The following is a 22,787-nucleotide window of genomic DNA, read 5'->3' on the forward strand; positions in this document are numbered from 1 at the left end:
GGTCTTCTCTCTTGTAGGAGGGGGGGGGGGGGTCTTGAGGATCGGTACTATTTTATGTTCTTCTTGGTCTGCAAGTGCTTCATCTATCTTCTCCCAGTGGTGTTCCTTGACCTGATATGGGATCCAGAATATAGCACTGCACTTCTTGTCCTCTACCAGGTGCTCCTTGCCACATAGGGTATATCGAATTTCTTTGCACTTGTGATCCTTCTTGTGGTCTCTTTCTCCACAGTTTCTCCACCTACGAACTGCACCGAGGTTTGGGCAGACGTCTGCCTTGTTCACGTGCTCGCCGAACTGCTAGCACACTCTGTATCATCCCTTTTATGATCTTCCTTAAAAACCAAAGAGCTTGATTGTGCTTTGGACACGTTCTCCTTCGATGATGAGAAGAATCGTCGTGGACATGGGACTCAGTATTCTGACCACGATGATTTTAGGGTCGATCCCTGTCTTCGATTGAATACTAAGTCTTGCATTATAACTCCTTTAGAGATTCTTAGATGAATGTTGTGTATCACTCCTTAGACTCTTCGCTCTGGGAATACTATGTACGCGTCGACTTACTTTTTGGCGCCTGTTTACGTGGCAATAGATATAATTCTTTAATATCTTACGCTCCCTCTCCACTTTTTGTTGAAATGAGCAGCGTTTGCTGGGCATCATTAGGGGAGAAAATATCTTTCTCGTGTCGACATATGAGATTCTGGTCTCTTTACAGATATAAGAGAGCTCTGCCGAACATGGTTAGGGGGCGTAGGCCTCCCTGTGGGAACTGCATTATTGTCGTGGCGTTTTCCGGTATGCGCACGTATTGTTTTCCTTCCAATTTCTCCTCTATTTTCTTTCCAGTGACGCGCTTGTGATGATAAGTTTCATCTTGCATGGAAGCGGCATTTGCGCTTCCGTTTGCGTTCTTTGTTGTAGCGACTCGACTTTTCCTCCTTATTTTACTTTACACCAGCCTACCATTACGCAGTCATTTTCAGCAGAGCTATTGCTGCCCTCTGCATCCATCGCAGCTTCCTCATTTTGCCTCTCTCCGCGTATGCCTGCCTTTTCTAGCCCGAGGGCCAGCTTGGCTGGCTAAGCCTCCAGGTATAGGCCTTGATGTTCGGAATGTTCAAAGTTTTCGGCGGCCTATAGAGATCAAAAGATCGCACCTGCCTTCAAAATATTGGTATCTTCTCGACTCCTGGGTGCTTCTTCTGGTGTTTTTGTCGAAAGTTCATGGCCGTAATCGAGGGATTCGTCGACGGGTTCAGATTTTCACAGAGCCAATACAGAGCACGTTTTCTTGCGTTCGTAGACGCCAGCCATCACACTTATCATCGAAGATTGTTGTATTAGGCGTAATCGAAGAAAGCATAGAGGGCAATAAAACAAAGTAGTAAATGGACAATACGATGGACGTAAAACCAGGCGCTCAATTCAAAGTGCCTGTGTTGCGTTTATCTATATCGTTCACGCCAGTACCGCACTCAGTTCGTCTGTATGAAGAACAAACCGCTCACTATGAATTACGAAGAGAAAGTTTCTGAGGTTGTCAGGGCACAGGGCACTATTGAGTTAAAATAGAGGAAGCAAAAAAGCAAGCACACCGGGCGAAGATATTTGCTCCCGTCTCTGCTTTCATACGTGACACAGTCCCTCGGGTGAGAAGATACTTTCACTTTGTCCAGCATACGGCAAAACATTGATAGCTGCTCAACTTGATTAAGCCGTCATATTCGTTTCGAAGGCTACCAAACGGATTGGTCACACAGTCCAACTCTAACGTTCTTCGTCGCCGATTCACTGGATGCAAATAACATGGTGTGAACGGAGATCCGGCTCATATTTCTGGCTGCTTCCAAGTATTCTTGTTCCGTTCGACCGGCTTCTTCTCCTCTCATTTCTCTCTCTTACTGTCTTCTTATTCTTCCTCGCTCCTTTCGTCTACTTCTTATCAGCGTCTTCCGAATCTTCTTGCTGCTTTGGAATGGCTTGTTCTCATCCCTCTTCTCTCTTCTCTTCGTCTCTTCTTCTGTTCTTTGGAGCAATAAGTTACCGTGGTTACGGCGCATGCACTGTAGTGTCTAGCGACGCTTACCCGAAATGCACCTCTGCTAAAAAGTAGGGCTTCATGGAGTGCATGTCACATGAGGCAAGCACCCTCAGTGATGTTATACGTGGTTTTTGAAAGGTCTAATGTTTTAAACATAGCCGTTGTTTATTTTGGGTCTTATGGATGGGCTGGAGGCTTTTGCAGACTACAGGTAAAAGGCAGAAAGTTTTAATTAGGTCCGTGATTAGCCAAATACGCCATTCCCTTATTTTAATTTATTTTAACTGGTATATTGCATTTGCAGAGTTGGAACTTGTCTTTCAAATAGCACTACCGCGAAAAAAAACTCTTGAAAAATAGCCCGCGTTACTGTGCACTCATGTAAGCCGGACAGGCGAATTTACATCATAATATGGTGCCAAGAATTGCGTTCGGCGCTCACCAATTGTCGGTATTTTTAGGCAGAATTGTGAACGAAAGGACATCGCCCATTGAGTACCGAACGGCAGTTATCAGCAAGGCCTGGGTAGAATTAAAAGGAGAACCTCCGCACTTCCGTCTGTTTTTCAGGTAATGCTTGCAAAGTGACAAAATCACGGGGTGGTCGGACTCCGTCACACAGCCGTGCCAGCGCTATATGCAAGGGTGTGAAACCGCCTATAAGGCCGTCATCTGAAGAAATTATTTGTTATTACGCGCTCTCCAGTTTTTGAAGAAATGCTTGTTACAATAGAAAAAGACCCAGATTCAAAGCTGTCCCCTTAAATAAAGATTTTAAAGTTAATTTACGGATTTATTCAAATTCATGACAAATTGAACTGTACTGCGTTTTACCGTGTATTCGTTGTGGCCCAAATAAAGCCTGAGGTCTGAATAATATCCAACAACGGCCATTTGTAAATTTTCACATTCTATAACAGCCCCAAGTTTTAACAATTGTTCATAGAAACTGTGTAAACAAATTCTAAAAACATGGTATTCGAAATGCACAAAATACTGCCCAGAATAATATCCTAGTCACCGTTGATATAGCTATTGCGGGATTCTTCTGATCATTCACCTAATTAGCAGAATAGTTAAACGCGCTAACTTTCTTTTAAGTACCGTGCTTTTACATGTTACGGAAGTGGATTAGAAGCCGAGGATTAAAAGTGCCATCAGTTTCAACTGGATTCAGCAAGTGTGCTCTCACTTATGCAACGATATACGAAATAAACGGGCCTGAGGCTTTAAAAAGGGTCAGAGAAATGCTGGACAAAGTTAAGGCCCGATTAACGGAGAAAGACTACGCGGGTTGTGTGAATAAGAATTTCTATAGTTGTTGTAGATGTTACGCAAAAATATAAACATATGCAGGTTAAGAAAAAACTCGGACTATATGACCAGTGCGATTTCTCAATCTATCGTAGCTACGACGATCGTGCTCACTTCTAAAACGGATCACTTTTGGTGAAAAGAGCAACCTTCCGAACGGCATTTTGCAGGATCCGCGGGCCATTGTTGTTTCTATTGAGACTGTAAGAAGAAGGAAACGAAAATACATGGACCTGCTACTTTCTCTATAGCTGAGCCGCCTAAGCTGTCTAGTGTACACAGAGAAGAAACTAGAGAGGAAAGAAAAAGGTTGGCTGTGGTTTAGCTCTGGTTAACCCTTGTTGAACTGCGACAGCAACGGCTGCTTGCTACGTTTGTGGTTGTAGCAATTGTCTTTAATCGTTTTGTTTAGCTCTTTTATAAACGAGACAAACTGTTCAGGTAAGTCAATGAGTTTATTCTTCATACCAGTCATGATGCTGCGATGATCAAGGATGTAGTGGGACTTGGTTTCCACTCTGCTGACGACGTGCTCTATATTTGCCGAGGCTCTGTGTAAACGGTCTAAACTGCTTCAGCAATATGTGGTGGTTTGCTCAACTCGAGTAGAAACCGCTCCTCTGCAGCTTGAACTAAGGCAGAGTTCTTCTCTTTATGAAAGTCCCCCGTCACGACAACCAAATCCTTTTCAGTTCGGCAAAACATTTCAGTAACCAGAACATCCAACGCAGCTTCAACACTGGTCTGGGGAGATATATAGACCCCAGTTACTACGTCCCCCGTCTCGCACAGTTTTACGCATCGACGGCAGTTGCGTCGATGGCGGCGCCATCTGTTTCAGCGCGTACTGTTGAACTAGCGTTCCGCTGTGCGCATTAAAGTTCACCGTCGTTTTAGTTGGTTGTGGTAAAGGCGTTTATTGCATCTAAATATAAGGGCCAGTTAAGCTCCGCATTTAAGGGTAGGACGCGATAGCGGGAACTACCATCCCACATAGCCTCACTTTTGCTAAATTGTATGAACGTGCCTTAGTGGCCTATACGCGTAACGTGAATTCCAGGGTCCTGGCAGGCTGATTCCAACATAACCGTCCCATGTGAGACGAGAGACCCAAGTTGGCAGCTCCTGCCACGGTTTAGTTTCGTCTACCATTTTTGGCTACGGCATACGAGCATACTCGATGAGCCGAGCTGGCTGGCGTAGTGATGTTTTCGCAACAAAATAAGAGGGTAGAAAGAAAGACGCGCGCTGCAACAGCCCTCATCCGCCAGCGAAACGGTTGCGGGTGCACTGAGGGCCTGCAACAAATACAACCTCCAGTTGCAGGCTAGCCCCCGCATCAAACAGCAGGGACATACCAGACCCAGCCGTGTAAGGCCAGGAGCAGCCACCCTCCAAAAACTCCTCCACCGGTCGCCGCAATGACTTCCAATTACATCAAATAGACACTGAGAGCTGCGCCACTCATTTCCATGCGTTTTTGAAAAATAGGTATATGATTTAGCAGTATTATATCTGCTTCCTTACCAAAACGCTAGCGATGTTATTGCTGTCTATAAAGTTAATGACGGAATAGGCAAAATGTTCTGAAACTTTTGTTAAACAAAACGCCTGTGCCTAAACGGGTAACATCAATTCGGTACAAGATTCGGTAGAATCAAAAAAATAAATTGTGTAACAGGAAAGGTGAGGCTCAGTTACCACTTTAAGATAATGAAGGAAGGTGGGAGTGAATGCGAAAGGGGAAAAGTGGTGCTGTATATAACGGCTACAGATCAATTTCGAAAACCAGGGGTCACTAACGGAAACTGATATCGCCCTGCACAGGGACGCGTCTCTTTTTCGCCTCCAACTAAACAGAGTCGCCGACAGTTGGCTTCTAACCCGTTTATTCCAGCATAGTACTCGCCCATCTTAACCACTGCGCCATCGTAGCGGGCCATAATTCCGTAGATTGCACACATTTGGCTCTACTTTATTTAATGCGATTTCATAACTTTTCACGAAATGTTACTATCGATAAACAGAAAAGCTGCTCAAAATTCTACTCCCCAAACAAGCGCAGATTCTCGGAGAGTAATGAAAAGAGACCTCTGAAAAGAACTTCAGCTTCTTTTATTTTTGCTATCCTTGTTCTGACTAACGAAGTGTTATTTTTTTTAGATATTGGAAAATAGCGTAAATCATATTGGCTTCCTTCCTTTATTTTTAGAGAGAAAGTCCTGCTGCGATGTTTACGGCTATGATTTGTCTCTCACTACTACTCGCTCTAGGTAAGGATGCGTTCATAAATACATTAAGTTTCCAGGTCCAAAAATTACTGCCTTGGCAGTCACGTTTTATTGCATCGTGCTTTTATTTGACATACGGCCGTTCTTTTCGCCCTTTTGTGAAACAATAATAAAGAATATACACTATATAGAGGGAAGTATTTAAACATCGTGCATTGAATGAACAGCTACTTGCGCTGTTATTTGCTTGCAAAACTGGATTGATTTGTGTCTGCGTTTATTAGGCTCACTACCATAATCTGGCAGAAAGCGGAAGGACAGATTGCTGACACTAAACGATAGCCAACCAAGTATTTCCAGTGACAATGACGCTGTGCCACATCTCCATATCTAATATATAACGGGAATATGTCATTATGTTGCTTTCGTAGAAAAATGATAAATTCATTGAAAGACATAGTCTCAGCACGCAGGAACCAGCGGATCAGGAAGCAAGCGAAATTCGCCCATGCAAGATTTATTTGATTGAATCACGTGGATCGAGTATTTCTGCTCCTTAGTCAACCTTGCGTGTCGTCAACCAATGCCGGCTGATATTCTATCTTCGCAGTATTAGGATAAGTACTGAAAGTAAGAAGACATCAGAAAAGATCACGAAAATATAGAAGCCAGCAGGGCGAGACGTTTAGTTTGAACCTGAAAAGATTAGATAAATTTTGAGAAGTATGCTAAAGAACGTGCCGCCAAGAGCGAGGATGCTTCAACAGCCTTCTCAAAAAAAAAAAAAAAAACAACCAGCACATTCATCTAGTGACCTCTCGGAATAGCATGAGACAGGGATTTCCCATCATTACTTTCAACACAACTTAGTTGTGCACAAATTGTCTCCTCTCGTTATGTCCTAGCTTTATTCAAGTATCTATGGAAATGACTACCTCATGTTTTCCAGACTTTAAAATTTCAATACCTGTAAGATTGTGCCCCAGAAAGAGAAACCAAAACTACTCATTAACTCTACGCGAACGACCAGGGCTCACCAAGGAGCCCAGACTACAGGTGCCCGGACAAAGACATGTTCACTTGGGGAAACATTGGCCCGACCTGCTAACTGAGCTTCCACCCTCTAGCTTCGTTCGGGGCAATTTATTAGCGTGTAGCCATCTTCTTTCTCTCGTTCTACCAGGAGCTCATCATGGAACACAAGCCTTAAGTCCCACTGATGAACCATTTTTCAAAAGCTGGTCATGCGGTCTCTCTTTCTTGTGCGGCTCTGAAATAAGTAACCATAGCTGATTTAACGCTTGCTTGGGAATTTGTCGCATGTAAATAAAAAATTCAAAAATGATATATTCAGCCTATACGTTTGCGACACGACTACAATAAATATAGGTACGCGTCATGGCCGAGAGCACAAAAGAATATATTGAAATGGTCACTGCGTTCAAAGAGATTGCAAATTATTTGTGTAAACTACTGCAAGTTTGATCTCTGGAAACGTGTGTTGTGTTGGGTTTATTGGGTATAAGCAGCTCAAGCTATCACGCGCCAAGCAAATGGTTGTGTCTTGCGTTTTGTGTTGCATATATATTCATCCTAGTTTCTTTAAAACTTGCTTCCTTTCTAAAGCGAAAAACTCAGGACAGATCCACATGTTCATTTTTACCTAAAATCTGTGCCGGATAAAATGGAATATGTTCATTGTAAAAACATGCAAAGCACTTTTTTTTTGCGCTTAAAGCCTTGTGCATGAAAATCATGATTTGTGGTGAGTTTCTCTCCGCATTTTTCACTCAGGGGATTGCTTTCTTTCGTCAAGAGATATTTTTGCGTCAGATGTGTGTGTGCGGAGACGCCATAGTATCTAGGAAACGTTCCTGATGATATTATTTCCATTCTCCGAAAATTGGCTTAACCAATTGCATTTTATTGTTTACTTCAAGACTGGATGAGGGCTGCCAGTCTTCCTTTAGTTTGTGGTGCACTAGTGTCATGCAGTCTGTGCGCAGCATATTCACGTGCCTGATTTGTTTTTCGTTGGCTTGTGTAGCGCAAACGTATGCTCTCTCGTTGCCTTCAATGCCAATAAGACTCGGGATGTTATGACTTTGAGTACAGGCTGTTGATATGGTGTGTATGATATCCCCAAGTAGTGATGCAACTGCGTTTTTATAATGGAGGGCAATGAGAGCACTTAAGGGGTCTGCATAAATAATACTGTTTGTGATTTTTGCGCTGATTATTGGTCTTACAGCCATAGCTAAAGCATAGTAATCAACAGTGAAAACACTTGCACACTGAGGTAGTCTTACTGTTTTTTCACATTTTCCTTGTACTACTGGACTACTCACGTGTTTTGTTGTCTTGCAGCCATCTGTATAAACTTGTGCGCAATCAGAGTATTTTGCTCTAAGAGCTAGGAATTCTTTTAAAATTTATGGTGTTTTCTGTTTACAAAACTGACTTAATATCAAGTCACAAACAATGGCGAGGCTGTACCAAGATGGCAATGGATTGTGTCTCGATGCAATATAAGGAAGGGTATTTAGTATTCCTAGTTCTTGGCATTTGTTTTCAAACAGAAGTGACAAAGGTTTGATTGAATGGGTTTGATTGATTGAATTGCTATGTGCACTTCAAAACATTTGAAATGCACATAGCAGCGATAAGGTAGCATACATGGTTGGTCAAGGAGCGTACTTTGAGGACATATGAAAGTGTAAGCGGGGCTCTTTTGTAATCGAAAGAAAGCTCATTTGTTTCGACGTACAGACTGTTTTCGAGGTTCATTAAGAACCAGAGGCGAGACGCAAACCGAGGTTAAGCTCTGGGGCTAGACGTTTATGGTATGATGCTCTTGCAGACCAGTAAACTACACAAACGCAATCCAAACAAGGTCTCATAACAGAATAATTAACGCGTAAATGGCATGTTCTAACAGACCCCCGTGTTTTCGTGAAAGAACCTCGAGAATGTTTAGGAATTTGCAGCGTTTTTTATGTGATCATTGATATGAAGCAAAAGTAAGTTTTCTGTCAAAGGTTATCCCCAGGAATTTGTCCTCATTTAAACCTGGCAATCCGCCTTTTGCGGGAGGATGTGGCGCAATCATGCGGGAGCGGGCGAGAAACACATTGGACGGCAGTGTAGCAGACGACGCGAAAGCGCACCATACGAAATGGCCACGCCAACGCAGGTAGAAAGCGAAAGCGACACTCATTTTTGTCCTCGGGGGGGGAAGTAGTGACAGTCTGTCTGCCGCATGGATGCTTGACGTGCTCACAATGATCAGGTTTTGGTCCGGGGACAATGTGGAGTAAAAATTGTCTGCTTCGGCCTCCCCGACTCGCTGCCGTAGGGCTAGGCCCAACTCGCCGTGTTGCAAGTTCTTCATGTTTGTGGCTGTTAGTGGTTTGATGATTAGCACCACGTCATCTGGTCTGAATCTGCACAGAAACTTGGGCTTCCATGCAGCTCTGACTTGCGTTGGGCCTCCGGTTGAGCGCTCACCGGGTTCTGAGTCGGGTTGGGCGTAGCGGCCTCTGTGTGCTGACGTGGCCTTCCTTTGCGCGCTGGCTTAGAGTTTCTGGTCTCGCTTTTCAAAAGCCCGGATCACATTTTCACTGCAGGCTTGCTCTCGGCTGGTCTATGGCAAGGCTGTCCATGCCATTCCTTCCGGGTCGTAGCAGCGTTGCTGGTTGGCGTTTGCCATGTTCAACAAGGTTGACGACTGGGCACGTTGGTATGGGTTCATACTTAACCAGCCAAAAGACGAGACACAGCAAAGAGGAGGACAGGACAAGGCTGGGCTATCAACTGAATGTTTATTGATCAGAAAAGAACAACGAAGACTCCTTCCGAAAAGCTCGCGCACAACCCAACCGGTGGAATGGCAAGACATTGGGAAGAAGATGAAGAAGAAAATTCAAAGCCAATTCAAAGTCAAGGCCTAACTAACGACTTTTCTAATAGATCAAATTCCTTACAATGAAGGCTAACCGACGCCTTAGCCACAAACTTGTCCTCGGCTTTAGCAATGTAAAATGCTTCAACCAACTCTCTGCAGAGTTGATTACCATTGCTGTAAACTACACCCGTATTATTGAAGTCAGGCCCACAAAGGGACGGGTCATGCTTCGACTTACACTCTCGGGATTGCACATGTAGCGCAAGATTGGAACTCGCCTTCCCTCCCAGAGAATTAGAGTGCTCCGTCAGGCGCACATTTAGACATCTGACCGTCTGCCCGTAGTAGCACCGGCCACAATTCAGCGGAATGCGGTAGACCACATTCTTTCTGCAGGTGGTGAACTTTTTCTTATGTGACACTGCACAACGAAAACTATCACGAGGTACACTGTCGAGCCCCTTTCTAACTCTAGCGCACAAGCCTCCTATCTTGTTTCTCGCTGTAAATACAACGTCAACGTCGTACCTTGCCATGTTCGCCAGGAGCGGCCTTCCCGCCGTGGGACGTCGGCGTTCAGCCAATAGGCTGAGCCACGGCTCCACAACGGATAGGAGCAAAAGTGCTCCAAAAAGTCGAAATCTTCGTCCACCGCGTTGAGAGTGGTCTCCCTGCGTTCCGGATGGCTTGATGGCTCTTCAAGGTCTAATAGTTTTGGGATTCAACGCGTTGTTCCGCCGCTACGGTCGAAAATCGCCGGAGCCAATGTTCCATGCGTCCGTTCGCTACGCGCGCTAGAGGGATCTCGGTGCCGCCAGCCCCCGTGCACTGGCGGCGCCGAGAAACGCCGTCGACGCCGTCCAATGTGTTTCCATCGGTCGCCGCTACGACTTCGCGCATGCGCAGAAAACTCGCGCAAAAGGCGGATTCGAAGTCTTTTAGATGTAGAGTGGGGTAAGTCTGTATGCCCCGTTTGAGTCAGAACATAACTGTCACAGTAGGCTGTGGAGAACATTGGAATCTTTTTTGTCTGCCCATGCCCCAAATTTTTTTATTGTTAGCTGTATTTGTCTCTCGCACGTTGACATGTTCAAGGACGTGCAAGCTATTTGAATATCGTAGACGTAGACAGAGTACATAATATATTTTGGTATTACTTTGGAAATGAAAATCATTTTTACTACAAAGAACGTTGTGCTTAAAACATATATCCCTGAGGAAAACCGTTTTCTTGGATAAAGCTTTTTGACAGTGTAGTACCAAGCCGCACCGGAAATATAGGGCTGGATAGAAAATCATTTAGAACTTTCAGCTTTCTGCCTCGGGTCCCCACGTCGGCTAGATCGCATAAGATCTCGAACCTGCAGGTCATATCGTAAAGATACTCTAGATCAAAGAATACTGCGAGGCAGTGTTGCTTGTGTAAAAAGGCCTCTCGGACCGTGTTTTCGAGGCGAACCAGATGATGTGTTGAGCATGTCCTTCTAAACCCGCATGGGTGGATGTCCAGATGTTTATATTATTCAAGGGTAAACTTAATCTGCTATTAAGAATGCTCTGAAATGATTTACCATGATAGCTGGTGACGGCAATATGTCTATAACTTGCCGGAGATGTCAGTGGTTTTTCTGGTATTAGGAACGGTACAATTGCACCTTTTGGGAAGCCTGTGGGATTATTCCGACAATCCATATTTTGTAAAAAAATTGAAGTGCTTCTACAGATGATTCTGTTAGATGGCCAAGCATTTCATAGTGTTTACCATCGGGATCGGGTGCAGTGTTTACCTGCAGATAGGACTCTTTTTAAATTCCTGAACTTTAATGAAGTTATTTTGCTCTTATTACGTGCGTTTAAATCTTAAAGCTAATAAATAATAATCATTGACTAATTAGCAAATTTTCATTGACTAGTTAAGCATTTATTACTGATTAAGTTCCATACATCTATTACCACATCAATTATTAAATATAGTTATTGCAACCATCTTAATCCTCAGGATGACTGACAGCTGCTGCGCACGCAGCAGCTGCTAATTTGCTGAGGACGGGCGCTCCACCGGCGAGTCAATTCGTCACACTTAAGTGGTCCAGAAAGCCCCGTAGAATTTTAAAGCGAAATCCTTTTATGGCTGATGACTCGCTGGTGTCTCCGTCTGTGCGTGCGGGGCAGCTGCCAATCATCTTGGTGATTAGGCTGTCTTCAGTACCGAAAGGTATTGATTCAGTAGTAGGTGTATGAACGTTAGTCACTAATATTTAGTTAACTGGTCAATGATCATAGGTAATTAGTCAATATTATTTATAATATTGACGATTATAAGGATAGTGCAGTGGTGCGTAGCCCTCGACTGCGGCTCCTCTTCTCTACTTTCACTCCAACCTTAGCCCAGACGGCCCGCATTTCGCGTACAACAGCAGGACGCGCAATGCTCTCTTTTCTACACACATCCCCAAAAGGACTCCCATCCAAAGGCACCCCATTATCTCCTGCGATTCGCTCCAAAATTTTGGTACCCCTCTTCCTAAAAACATGAAAACAGAACGAGACGGGAAACATAGAACAGACAGGGCGCAAGCGTTACACAGACAATACAGAGAAGACCCCAGTGTAGCATATATAGATGTGGCCACTTATACAAACACCCATCGCAAGGTACTGGCAGTTACTAACAATCATGCAAAACTTCTCTCTGCTTGCTCAATTCTCACCGATTCTACAACAGAGGCGGAGGAGGCAGCCATTGCGCTAGCCATGACATCCCCGCCCGCAGCAAAAATAATTTCGGATTCTAAAACAGCTATTCTAAACTTTGCCGATGGTTTAGTGTCCTACAACACCCACCATCTTTTGCATTTTGGCAACCCCGAACATCCGTTACCCTTATTTGGACACCCGCGCATGCGGGCCTTCCCGGTAACGGGGAGGCTCACTCCTTGGCCCGAAGTCTCACTTCCCAGGCTGGGGAGGAACAGTCTTCCTCAGATGCCGGGGAATGCCTGCTGTCCTTTCGTGACATCTTTACCTACCACCGCAAAAATAGGAGGATTTACGCCCCCCCCCCCCCCCTCCGAATCTTACAATAAAGAACACAAGCTGCCCATCGTCGCAAGCTACAAACCCGCACAGACATTTACGCCATCCTTATCCATGGCCGCTTTTCTGACCAGTTTTCTTCTTATGTTAATACTCTTTGGCAAACCTGGCAACTTTCTACACACACTACTCACCTGCCCCTCATTCCCTCATCCTCCTTCATCAGAGGTGGCCCTAGATTACTAGGAGAAGCTACTCATCACAACTTCCTATAAGGACCAGCTCAAGATCAATACATGTGTTCTCGCTCGGAAAGCCCTTCAAGGGATTTCTTTTGCTCCGTGCAAGGAGGGGCTCTCAATTGCCGTGTAGGGGGAAACACGGCCACCGTCTGTAATATTGGCAGTAAATGTTTCTACCACCACCACCTCATTTTCCATATGGCCCGGGTATGGTGTCCGTAGTGAATTGTAACAGATATCGCACCGTTTCCTTCTTGTAAGCTCCGCCTCTGTGGTACAGGGGTAAAACGCCCGACTACTGTGCCGGAGTTCCCGGATTTGATCCTGGGCGTCAGCTACTGCTTTTCATTAGAGGCGAAGCGAAGAGGCGTCTACGTGTTTACAGAGAACAAGGGTGACAAATACGGCGCCTTTCCTTCCGAGAGAGTTCTGTACTCAACTTCAGTTCTTAAAGCTGTACTTGTCCATATGCTTGCCGCTTTTGCAGTACGCGTCGGTTGTTTGGAACGGCACTTGCAAATCAAACTTGCACAAGGTTGGCAGAGCACAGCAAAAATTGTTACGGATATTTTGATACCGCTTTACTTGCGCAACTTCCTCCTCTCGCTCCACCAGGTGTACCCCAATAAATCTTCCATCTCCTAACTGCCGTCGTGCACGAGTAGATATAATGTTTCTGTACAAACTCTTTCATGGCCACATAATGTGCCCTCAGCTCTTATATTACATCTTACTGCGCGTTCCGCGAAAGAGCATGGGAGAATTCAGACCGTGTCAAGTTTCTCCGTTTCTTCATTCCCGTTCCGCTCTGGACAGAATACAGAGGTTGCTTAACTCTCTTTGTGTTCACCTTGACATCTTTCAAAAATCGCTCTCTTCATTTATATTGGATGCTGGTAGCGTTGTTCGTAGCACAGTTCCAAAGCAAAAGAAATGCAAGAAAGCAAACTGGTTATCTGAAGAGGCTTTGCAAATAGCTGAGGAAAGGAGGATGGCAAAAGTTATGGGGGAAAGAGAAAGATACAAGGTTCTCAATTCGGATTTTCAGAAAATAGCAAGGAGAGATAAGAATGCCTTCCTGAACATACAGTGCCAAGCAGTTGAGGACAACAGCCAATTAAGGAACACAAGAGCTCTGTATAAGACAATCAAAGATATCAAAGAAAGCTTCTGTGCTAAGCTAGGCGTGATAAAGGATAATCAAGGCAAGGCCCTCCCTGAAGCCTCAGAGATAAAGAAGAGGTGGCAGGAATACACAGAAGAACTGTACAAGAAGGACCCGAATGTGCAAACCCAACATAAGACGGTTGTGATTACTGATCTCGAGCCGGGCATCCTGAAGAGTGAAGTTGAATGGGCCTTAGCCAGCCTTGCTAAGAACAAAGCTAACGGAATTGATGGTATTCCAGCTGAGTTGCTTCAAAACCTCAACGATGACGCTGTTAACATTCTGCATACATTATGTCAGAAGATTTGGACAACCCTGCAGTGGTCACAGGATTGGAGGTCAGTTTACATCCCCATTCCAAAGAAAGGCAGTGCCAAAGATTGTTCCAACTACCGAACGATCGCGTTTATTTCGCATGCTAGCAAGGTGATGTTGAAAATACTCCAAGGTAGGCTGCAGCAGTATGTGGATCGGGAGCTTCCGGACGTGCAAGCTGGGTTTCGCAAGGGCATAGGAACTAGAGACCAAATCGCCAACCTTCGCTGGATTATGGAAAAAGCAAGAGTGTTCCAAAAACCCATCTACTTCTGCTTTATTGATTACGCGAAAGCGTTTGACTGCGTAGATCAGAGCAGATTGTGGCAAGCTTTCCAAGAGATGGGAGTTCCAATTCACCTCATCTGTCTCCTCAGGAACCTGTATGAAGGGCAAGAGGCCACAGTCAGAACTGGGCTTGGTCTTACTGATTGGTTTCCGATTGAGAAAGGAGTGAGGCTAGGCTGCATACTGTCGCCCTGCCTATTTAACCTATATGCAGAGTGCATCATGAGGAAGGCCGGTCTGGACGAGTCTTCACTGGAGTGAAGATTGCTGGAAAACATATCAACAACCTTAGATATGCGGATGATACCACTTTAATGGCAGAAAGTGAAGTGGAAATCAAGAGACTTCTGATGCGCGTACAAGAAGAGAGTGAGAAGTTTGCGCTTAAACTGAACATTAAAATGACAAAGATCATAGCGTCTTGCCCTATCAAGTCCTTGAGCATCAATGGGCAAGAAGTGGAAGCTGTGACAGATTTTCTATTCTTGGGCTCCAAGATTACCTCGGAAGGAGACTGCAGCTATGAAATTAGGAGACGCCTGCTTCTGGGAAAGAGAGTAATGGTTAGCCTTGACCGCCTAGTAAAGAGCAGAGACATTAGTCTGCCAACCAAGATCCGTATAACTCGTGCTATGGTCTTTCCAGTTGTGATGTATGGACGCGATAGTAGGACTGTGAAAAAGGCTGACCGCCAAAGAATTGACGCGTTTGAATTGTGGTGCTGGCGAAGACTCTTGAGAGTTCCTTGGACTGCCAGAAGATCAAATCAGTCGATATTGTCGACCATAAACCCTCACTGCTCATTGGAGGGTCAAATTCTAAAGTTAAAGCTCAGCTACTTTGGTCATCTGATGAGAAGAAAGGAGTCGCTGGAGAAAGAATTGATGTTGGGAAAGGTTGAGGGTCGCCGGAGAAGAGGTAGGCAGCGAACGCGATGGTTAGATAGCATCCTCGAGGCACTGCAGATGAAGTTGTGTGATGTTTGCAAGATAGTGAGAGGCCGAAAAACGTGGCGTGACATGGTCCATAGGGTCACGAAGAGTCGGACACGACTGAACTGAACTGAACAGCGTTGTATTGTAAACCGCACTTTATCGTATATAACTTCCACTTTCTAGCCTAAACTTTGTAGTTACTTCACTTTTTGCTTTTTCTCCTGTTCAATGCTGTTTGTATTTTGAATTAATTTTATCCGTTTTCCTATTTATATTTTAACATTAAACTTGGTATGCAAATCTTACTGTCCCGCGTTCAACTATTTCTTAGTAGCGTTTCCCTGTATTTCTAACCTGTGTTTTAGATACCACATAACTGTTGTACCTCGAGTGCTTGTTTATTTTATGTATAATTCTATATTACTATAGTCAATGACACCTTTTTTTCCTCTCTATCTACCGTTATTTTTTCGTGATGTGCTCTACAATTCTCTCATCGTGTATACAAGACGCGCTACTCATTAATTCCTTTCTCTCTGTGACTCTTTTCGTCTAAGCTTCATTTCATGTGTTATCTGTTTCTTCATTTGCGTTTTATTGAGTGTGTAAAACTTGTGTGTGCATTTTTTTTTTGTGCTGCAGCACGAAGGCCACATGGCTGTTCTCGCGCACATTGAAAATAATTGATTAACTGATTATTGTTATTGATTATTATTATTGCTAGTCATCATCATCACAGTCAGCCTGACTTTACCTACTGCAGGGCGAAGGCCTGCCCCATATTTCTCTAATTAACCCGGTTCTGTGCTAGCTGCATCCACTTCACCGCTGCGAAATTCTTAACCTCATCCGGCCACCTAACTTTCTGCCGCCCCCTGCTATGCTTTCCTTCCCTTCGAAACCTGTTTGTTACCCTAAGCGACCATCGGTTATCTTCTCTTCGCACTACATGTCCTGCCCATGCCTATTTCTTCTTAATTTCCGCTAGAATGTCAGTAGCATGAGTTATTTCTCTCACCCACTCTGCACGCTTCCTATCTCTTAACGTTATCCCTATCATTTTTCGTTCCACAGCCCTCTGTGTTGTCCTCAACGTATGTAGAAAACAACTATTAGTATTAGTACTGCAATTATTATTATTTGCAAACCTATCGGAAACTCTGCTGATGCCTGCTGTGCTGCCGGATTTTTGTTGATGATTGGGTATTAACGTCCCAAACTACTCAGGCCAGGAGAGGTTAATGTGAAGGGTTCCGGAAATTTCCACCACCATGGGTTGTTTAACGTGCACAGATACTGCACATCGCGCTAGCGCCTTGCGTTTTGATACCACTGAAAAGGGGCCGCTGATGCCGGGTATCGACCCCGCATCCCTGAGCACAGTAGTCGACCGCCCTAGCTCCCACCCTGGCGGGGTGCCTTCTGTGCTGCGTGTGCATGGTTGCGACTGAAGGTATAAGGAAAAGAAAATGCACGGGCCTGCTACTGGCTCTGTAGCTAAGCCACCTTCGCTGCCTCGTGCGAACAGAAGAGAACATAAACAAAAGGAAGAGAGGGAAAAGGACGCGCGTCGCAACAGCCGTCGTACACCACCGAAACTGTAGCGGGTGCAATGACGTCCTGCAATAGATAAGATTATGGTTGCAGGCTATCCCCTGCCGTAAGTAGCAGAGTGCCAATCTGTCCCAGCCACCGTAGGGCCAGCAGCCACCAGTCTCCGTCACTGTTGCGTGTGCACCTGTATGCTGTGTGGAGCGGCGTTCGAGTAACCGCCAAATGAAAGGCGCCGCATGTCCTCTTGGATCGGACGCTTGGATCGGTGAGCTTCGTATGTGCGAGAACCGCACCGCCTGTGGCGTCATGACGCCATGACCCGATGTGACGTCTTTATGACGTCAGTTCCGGTTATTAGACAGCACCGGAGTTTACGGAATCAGAACGTTATTTCTGGTCATCACATCACTATTAGTCATGACGTCACCAGGTGACGACGTCAAAGTCTCGCGGTATGCCATCACTACTGAACACATCTTTCTTGGGTGCTTAGACGCGATTTTTTGATGAGGCATCCGCCAAGGAAATTTAAAAAAAAGATTTGCCGTTATGGTCTCGCAGGTCTCGGTTTGAAAAAAGGCCAGCAGACTTTTTTATATGTTTATGCTACTGGATCTGCACAGTCTGCGGAAGGTACAATTGGCAGTTAGAAATTCTTATATGAATGTTGTCCCTCCGAGGCAATGCTTCATTGAGAATATTGTTTATATCAGAAATGTTTTCAATAGACTAAGTGACTCAACCTGCCTATTTAACCTATATGCTGAGTGCATCATGACGAAACGTCTGGACGAGTTCAGCTGGAGTGAAGGTTGCTGGGAAACGTATCAATAACCTTAGATATGCGGATGATACCACATTATTAGCATAAAGTGAAGTGGAACTCAATAGACTTGTGATGCGCGTACAAGAAGAGAGTGAGAAATTTGGGCTTAAACTGAACATCAAAAAGACAAAGATCATAGCGTCTTGCCCTATCAAGTCCTGGAGCATCAATGGACAAGAAGTGGAAGCTGTGACAGAGTTTCTCTTCTTGGGCTCCAAGATTACCTCGGAAGGAGACTGCAGCCATGAAATTAGGAGACGCCTGCTTATGGGAAAGAGAGCACTGGTTAGCCTTTACCACCTAGTAAAGAGCAGAGACATTAGTCTGCCAACCAAGATCCGTATAACTCGTGCTATGGTCTTTCCAGTTGTGATGTATGGATGCGAGAGTTGGACTGTGAAGAAGGCTGACCGCCCAAGAACTGACGCGTTTGAATTTTGGTTCTGGCGGAGACTCTTGAGAGTTCCTTGGACGGCCAGAAGATGAAATCAGTCGATATTATCGACCATAAACCCTGACTGATCATTGGAGGGTCAAAGTATAAAGTCAAAGCTTAGCTACTTTGGTCATCTGATGAGAAGGGAGGAGTCGCTGGAGAAAGATTTGATGTTGGTAAAGGTTGAGGGTTACCGGAGAAGAGGTAGGCAGTGGACGCGATGGTTAGATGGCATCCTCGAGGCGTTGCAGATGAAGTTATGTTAGGAAGATAGTGAGAGGCCGGAAAGCGTGGCGTGATATGGTCCATAGGGTCACGAAGAGTTGGATACGACTGAACGACTGAACTGAACGGAAGTGATTCACCTCAATGGATTTGCATAATAAATGGACTTTCAAATTGTAAAGGTTTCATTAACACTCCATCAAGTGGGGTGTAAGTGTTCTGTTCTGTCTACCAATGTTCTAGTTTTTTTTTTTTAATGACAAAAATTCCTGCGTTTCTTAGTAGCTTAACGTGCTCGGCAGGCGATAAGAGGTGTAGCAGTTCCCTTAGCCGCGAAGGATAATATTTTAACTTTTATGCAGAACACTGGTCGCCATTTCATTGACAGGGGGAGTGTGACAGTTTCGGCGAATGGAGGGAGGGACGCAAAATTATGAGCCTATAAAGGCCTTGATCTTAATTCTCTAGTCGGTGAACGTCGCAGTCATAGCAGTTACTCAACCCACCTGTGCATGCTTCGCATGTCTGCAAACTCGGTGAAATGCTCTCTAATGGAATAATACCTTAAACCATACCTTATACCTTAATACCATAACGAATAATACCGGTTTGATGTTTATATCAACTTAATAAGCACTGCCGAATGCATTTGAAAAGTAATTGAATGCAATATGAACATGCTAATATAGTGCCTATAAAGGCATCAAACAAGAGAAGTTGAAAGGCGGTTACCCAACGCAGTGCTTAACACAGATGGTGCAGAGAAAAGGAGCCGCGTTTTGTCTTCCCAGTGACAAGAAAATTAGACTTTCTTACCCTCTTACATCGAGCCACCGTTAATGGAAGATATGATATAAAATTTACGTTGCCTCGGACGCAAGGTTTTATTGCGAAAGCAATACTCCTCGCAGTTTCAGTCTTCAGCGTGGAACGGCGATGACCACCATTAACCTTTGGCCTTTAGCCGACCCTTTAGACGACCCCAAGCTGGCAGGAGCTGCCAACTTGGGTCTCTGGTTTCACATGAGACGGTTATGTCAGAATCGGCCTGCTAGGACCCTGGCATTCACATTACCCCTATAGGCCACTAAGGCACGTTCATATCGGTTGGCTAAAGCGGGGCTTTATATGAGGGCTGAGGAAGAAGAAAAAGAGAAGTAGAAGAACGCTCGGTCACCCGCTGCTAATGCTTTCGCTCAATATTTGGTTCAGCAGCGCTGAAACCTAGTAGGTTTTTTTGGTAGTAGTGTGTTGTGTAAATACTGAAGAAAATTGCAACAGAGACGTTTAGCAGTCACAGCGGAATATATATGTTGAAGCAGATGCTATTCGACCTGTTTGAACCGGACGTATTCCAAATGGGTTCGATGCATACAGCTATCTCAATAGCATGGAAGGTGATAACCATTGTTATTTTCCAGGTTTTTGCTTCATTTGAAGTGTTTTACCTCACTTTAGGGCTTCGCCAGCCACCATTTCAGAGGCAGGCATAGCTCTATTATGAGTCCGATATTGCGTGTTTAACGAAGTTGCACTATTTGCAATGGCTTTTTATGTAGAGACTATGATAAAAAGAATTTTTACTTGATCTTATAGAAGTTTCGCTGCGCTACATAATTTTTAGAGGGCACAACATTCGCCAATATTGAGCATATTTTCTACATTGCAAAGCATGAAAACAGAATGCAATTTTTTTTTTCAGGTGGGCCCGTTATCGCCATGAACACATCATACGGAATGAAGAAGTTCGATCTGAAGCAGAGGACGCTGTCATCATACTGGGACAACAGAAACGCCAAAGAATTATCAAAAAAGCAATTCCGTCGCTTTCTGAACTTACTCTTCACAGATTTTCGAAGTTATTCAACCGTTCGTGTCCACAAATCGCTGTTTAATACTTTTGATACAAATGGTGACGGGGTAATATCTGTACCAGAGTTTGAAAAGATGTGGAAAGAGTGGGTACAAGTTATACTTTCTCCAAAGTTCGCCATCCTAATAGTTGACGTGCAAAATGATTTTATTGATGGGACTCTTTCAGTGAGAAATATTTCCGATAATAGGAACCCCGAATGCATTGTGCCTGTTATTAACGACATTGCGAAAAGTCTTCCATGGAATATGGTAGTCTATACGCAAGACTGGCACCCAAAGAATCACATCTCGTTCTTTGAAAACATACATTTGCGAAAGTTGTATTGTCGTAACAATTTCAGCGCTCCCGATATCAAGGTGTTTGATACTGTACGGTTTGCTGACAATACAACATATCTGCAATTTAAGGAACAAACTCTCTGGCCTCAGCATTGCGTTCAAAATACCTGGGGGGCAGAGCTGCACAAGGACCTGGTGCTGATTAAAGGATCTCTTTTGATTCGCAAAGGAATGGATCCAGATGTAGACAGCTATTCTGCATTCTGGGATAACGACGGGGGACGGCAAACGAAACTTCACACAGAGCTATTAGCACGAGGCATAACAGACGTCGTTATCTGTGGCATAGCATATGATATTTGCGTGAAATCCACTGCACTGCATGCCATGAAGCTAGGGTACCGGACCACTATTGTTGATGACGCATCCTGCGGTACCAGTTCAGCTAACACAAAGGCCGCAAAAAAATTGTTATTGAATAAATATGGCAAGTTTCTTCAAAGTTCTCAATTAAAGAAACTCTTCTCAGGAGAAGATAGGCCCATTTATCTTGGTATCCAGCATGCTCAGGCCATAGCAAAGAAAATGCAGAAACAAAAATTGAGGAGGTGACCTTCATTATCTTTTTAATGCATTTAAGAACCTATAACTTCATTTACACAATGTTATCACCTACTCAATACCCCGAATACCGTGTTGTCAAGAGTAATTATTTGAATATGTATTTATCGGCTCAATTGCAAACACCTCATGACCTTTGCAAAGTCGTCTTATGCCAGCACGGTTAAAGGGCATGTCAAAAGAAAACAGCACTTGCCATTTAAAAACATGAAAAACAATTATTTCAGCCCTTGCTGCTTGCTGTATTATGCTGCTTTATCAGACCATTTTACAGGTGTGCATTGTGCGCCAAGCGGGGAAGCGTTGTACTGCCATGCCTAAAACGTTTTATGTAAGGGCACCTGCAGTGTTGAGAACAATGACCAGGCCTCTCAAACGAGAAGTGTGCGGAAGCTCTAAGCCTAATCTGGGGAAAGAATAATGGAGATGAATGAAATGAATTGCATGGAATAACTGTGGTCAGCAGCGGCTCCTGTGGAGTTCTATTATGAAATTTCTGCGAAATCGTTCGTAATATGGCAAATTCCAAAAATGGCTACAAATTTACAGAAAGTCCAATGAGAAGGATACTCCTTACTTTTTAGAGTGTTAACCTCTCAGGCGTCAGTGTTTTAACATGTGTTGTTCTAAGTCATTCAGCCTTACCTGATCCTTCATGGAGCAGGGTGAAAATCACTTGCGCGTTGACAGGCTTACGGGAGACAATCACAACACTACGACGGATGGCGTTAATGGAGCATTTACAAAACAATGTGTGCCCAGTGTGTAAGCGCATAAGTGGAAAATGCAATAACTGGAATAGAATAGGCCAACTTGACCTGAGTTCTCCGTGTGTAAGGTTTTGCAAATTCGGGAAATGTTTCCATTTTGTTTATTATTCATTGAGTAAAACAGAAATTTTGTATATGTTTCATGCTCCGCCTGTAGTCCTGTCCTGGCACATTATGGGTGAAATGAAAAACAGTGTTATTCTTTGCGTTGTGTAAGAATATAACTATCGAAAACGATCATTGTACGATTTAAATTGTTGCTAGCAATCTTCTTTAAAAGGGGAAGGATGTCGCCTTCAAAAGAATCTTTTTGTTTTGTGTGCATAACTCTTATAATATTGGAGAAACTTTATGCGGAAGGTTTCGGCATTTAAATAAGTTTATTTATTCATCTTTTTTTTTATCCTTAAAGCATCACGCAGATATTAGGAAAATTACTGTCGACAGGAAATCGTAACCTCAATATATTTCTGCAAGCTAGATGTTGGGTGATATGTAGCAGTCATCTATTCTATGACTGAACCGAATTATACGTTCATCGCGAGAAAAACACCTTACGAAGAATAAAGATGCTTAATTCACTATGTCATGATTGTCACTGAACTTAATGTGACACAGGTAGTGTAGTAAAAAAAATGGGACAAGAATAGGACAAAATGTTCACCCATAAATACGTTTTACAATGCAATCAAGAGCTCAGAACAGCAGCAATGAGAAAAAT

General features: G+C 44.1%; 2 protein-coding genes across 9 annotated transcripts in view; one reads left to right on the forward strand and one right to left on the reverse strand.

Moving 5' to 3' along the window:
• LOC146193287 (uncharacterized) overlaps positions 1-22,653 on the forward strand; it is a 35,126-nt gene extending 12,473 nt beyond the window's left edge. For 6 of the 7 annotated variants that reach the window (XM_084602657.1, XM_084602658.1, XM_084602661.1 and 3 more), the window contains 2 exons: positions 5,574-5,634; positions 20,224-22,653. In XM_084602657.1, the coding sequence (XP_084458783.1) occupies positions 5,574-5,634; positions 20,224-21,287 (1,125 nt within the window). In that variant the 3' untranslated portion in view covers positions 21,288-22,653. Of the gene's footprint in view, positions 1-2,534; positions 2,618-5,573; positions 5,635-20,223 lie in introns of those variants that run through there. The other variant, XM_084602662.1, reaches the window with a different exon arrangement.
• The window catches only part of LOC146193286 (phospholipase A1-like), a 230,302-nt gene that overhangs the window by 39,812 nt on the left and 167,703 nt on the right, over positions 1-22,787 (reverse strand). Inside the window, exon 9 of one of the 2 annotated variants that reach the window (XM_084602654.1) lies at positions 6,081-6,216. The exons of the other annotated variant lie outside the window; for it this stretch is intronic. Within the exon in view, the coding sequence (XP_084458780.1) occupies positions 6,191-6,216 (26 nt within the window). The 3' untranslated portion in view covers positions 6,081-6,190. Of the gene's footprint in view, positions 1-6,080; positions 6,217-22,787 lie in introns of those variants that run through there. 2 annotated transcript variants of the gene reach the window in all.

Source organism: Amblyomma maculatum, chromosome 4, assembly GCF_055883805.1.
Source record: "Amblyomma maculatum isolate TAMU_Amacu chromosome 4, ASM5588380v1, whole genome shotgun sequence".
NCBI lineage: Eukaryota > Metazoa > Arthropoda > Arachnida > Ixodida > Ixodidae > Amblyomma > Amblyomma maculatum.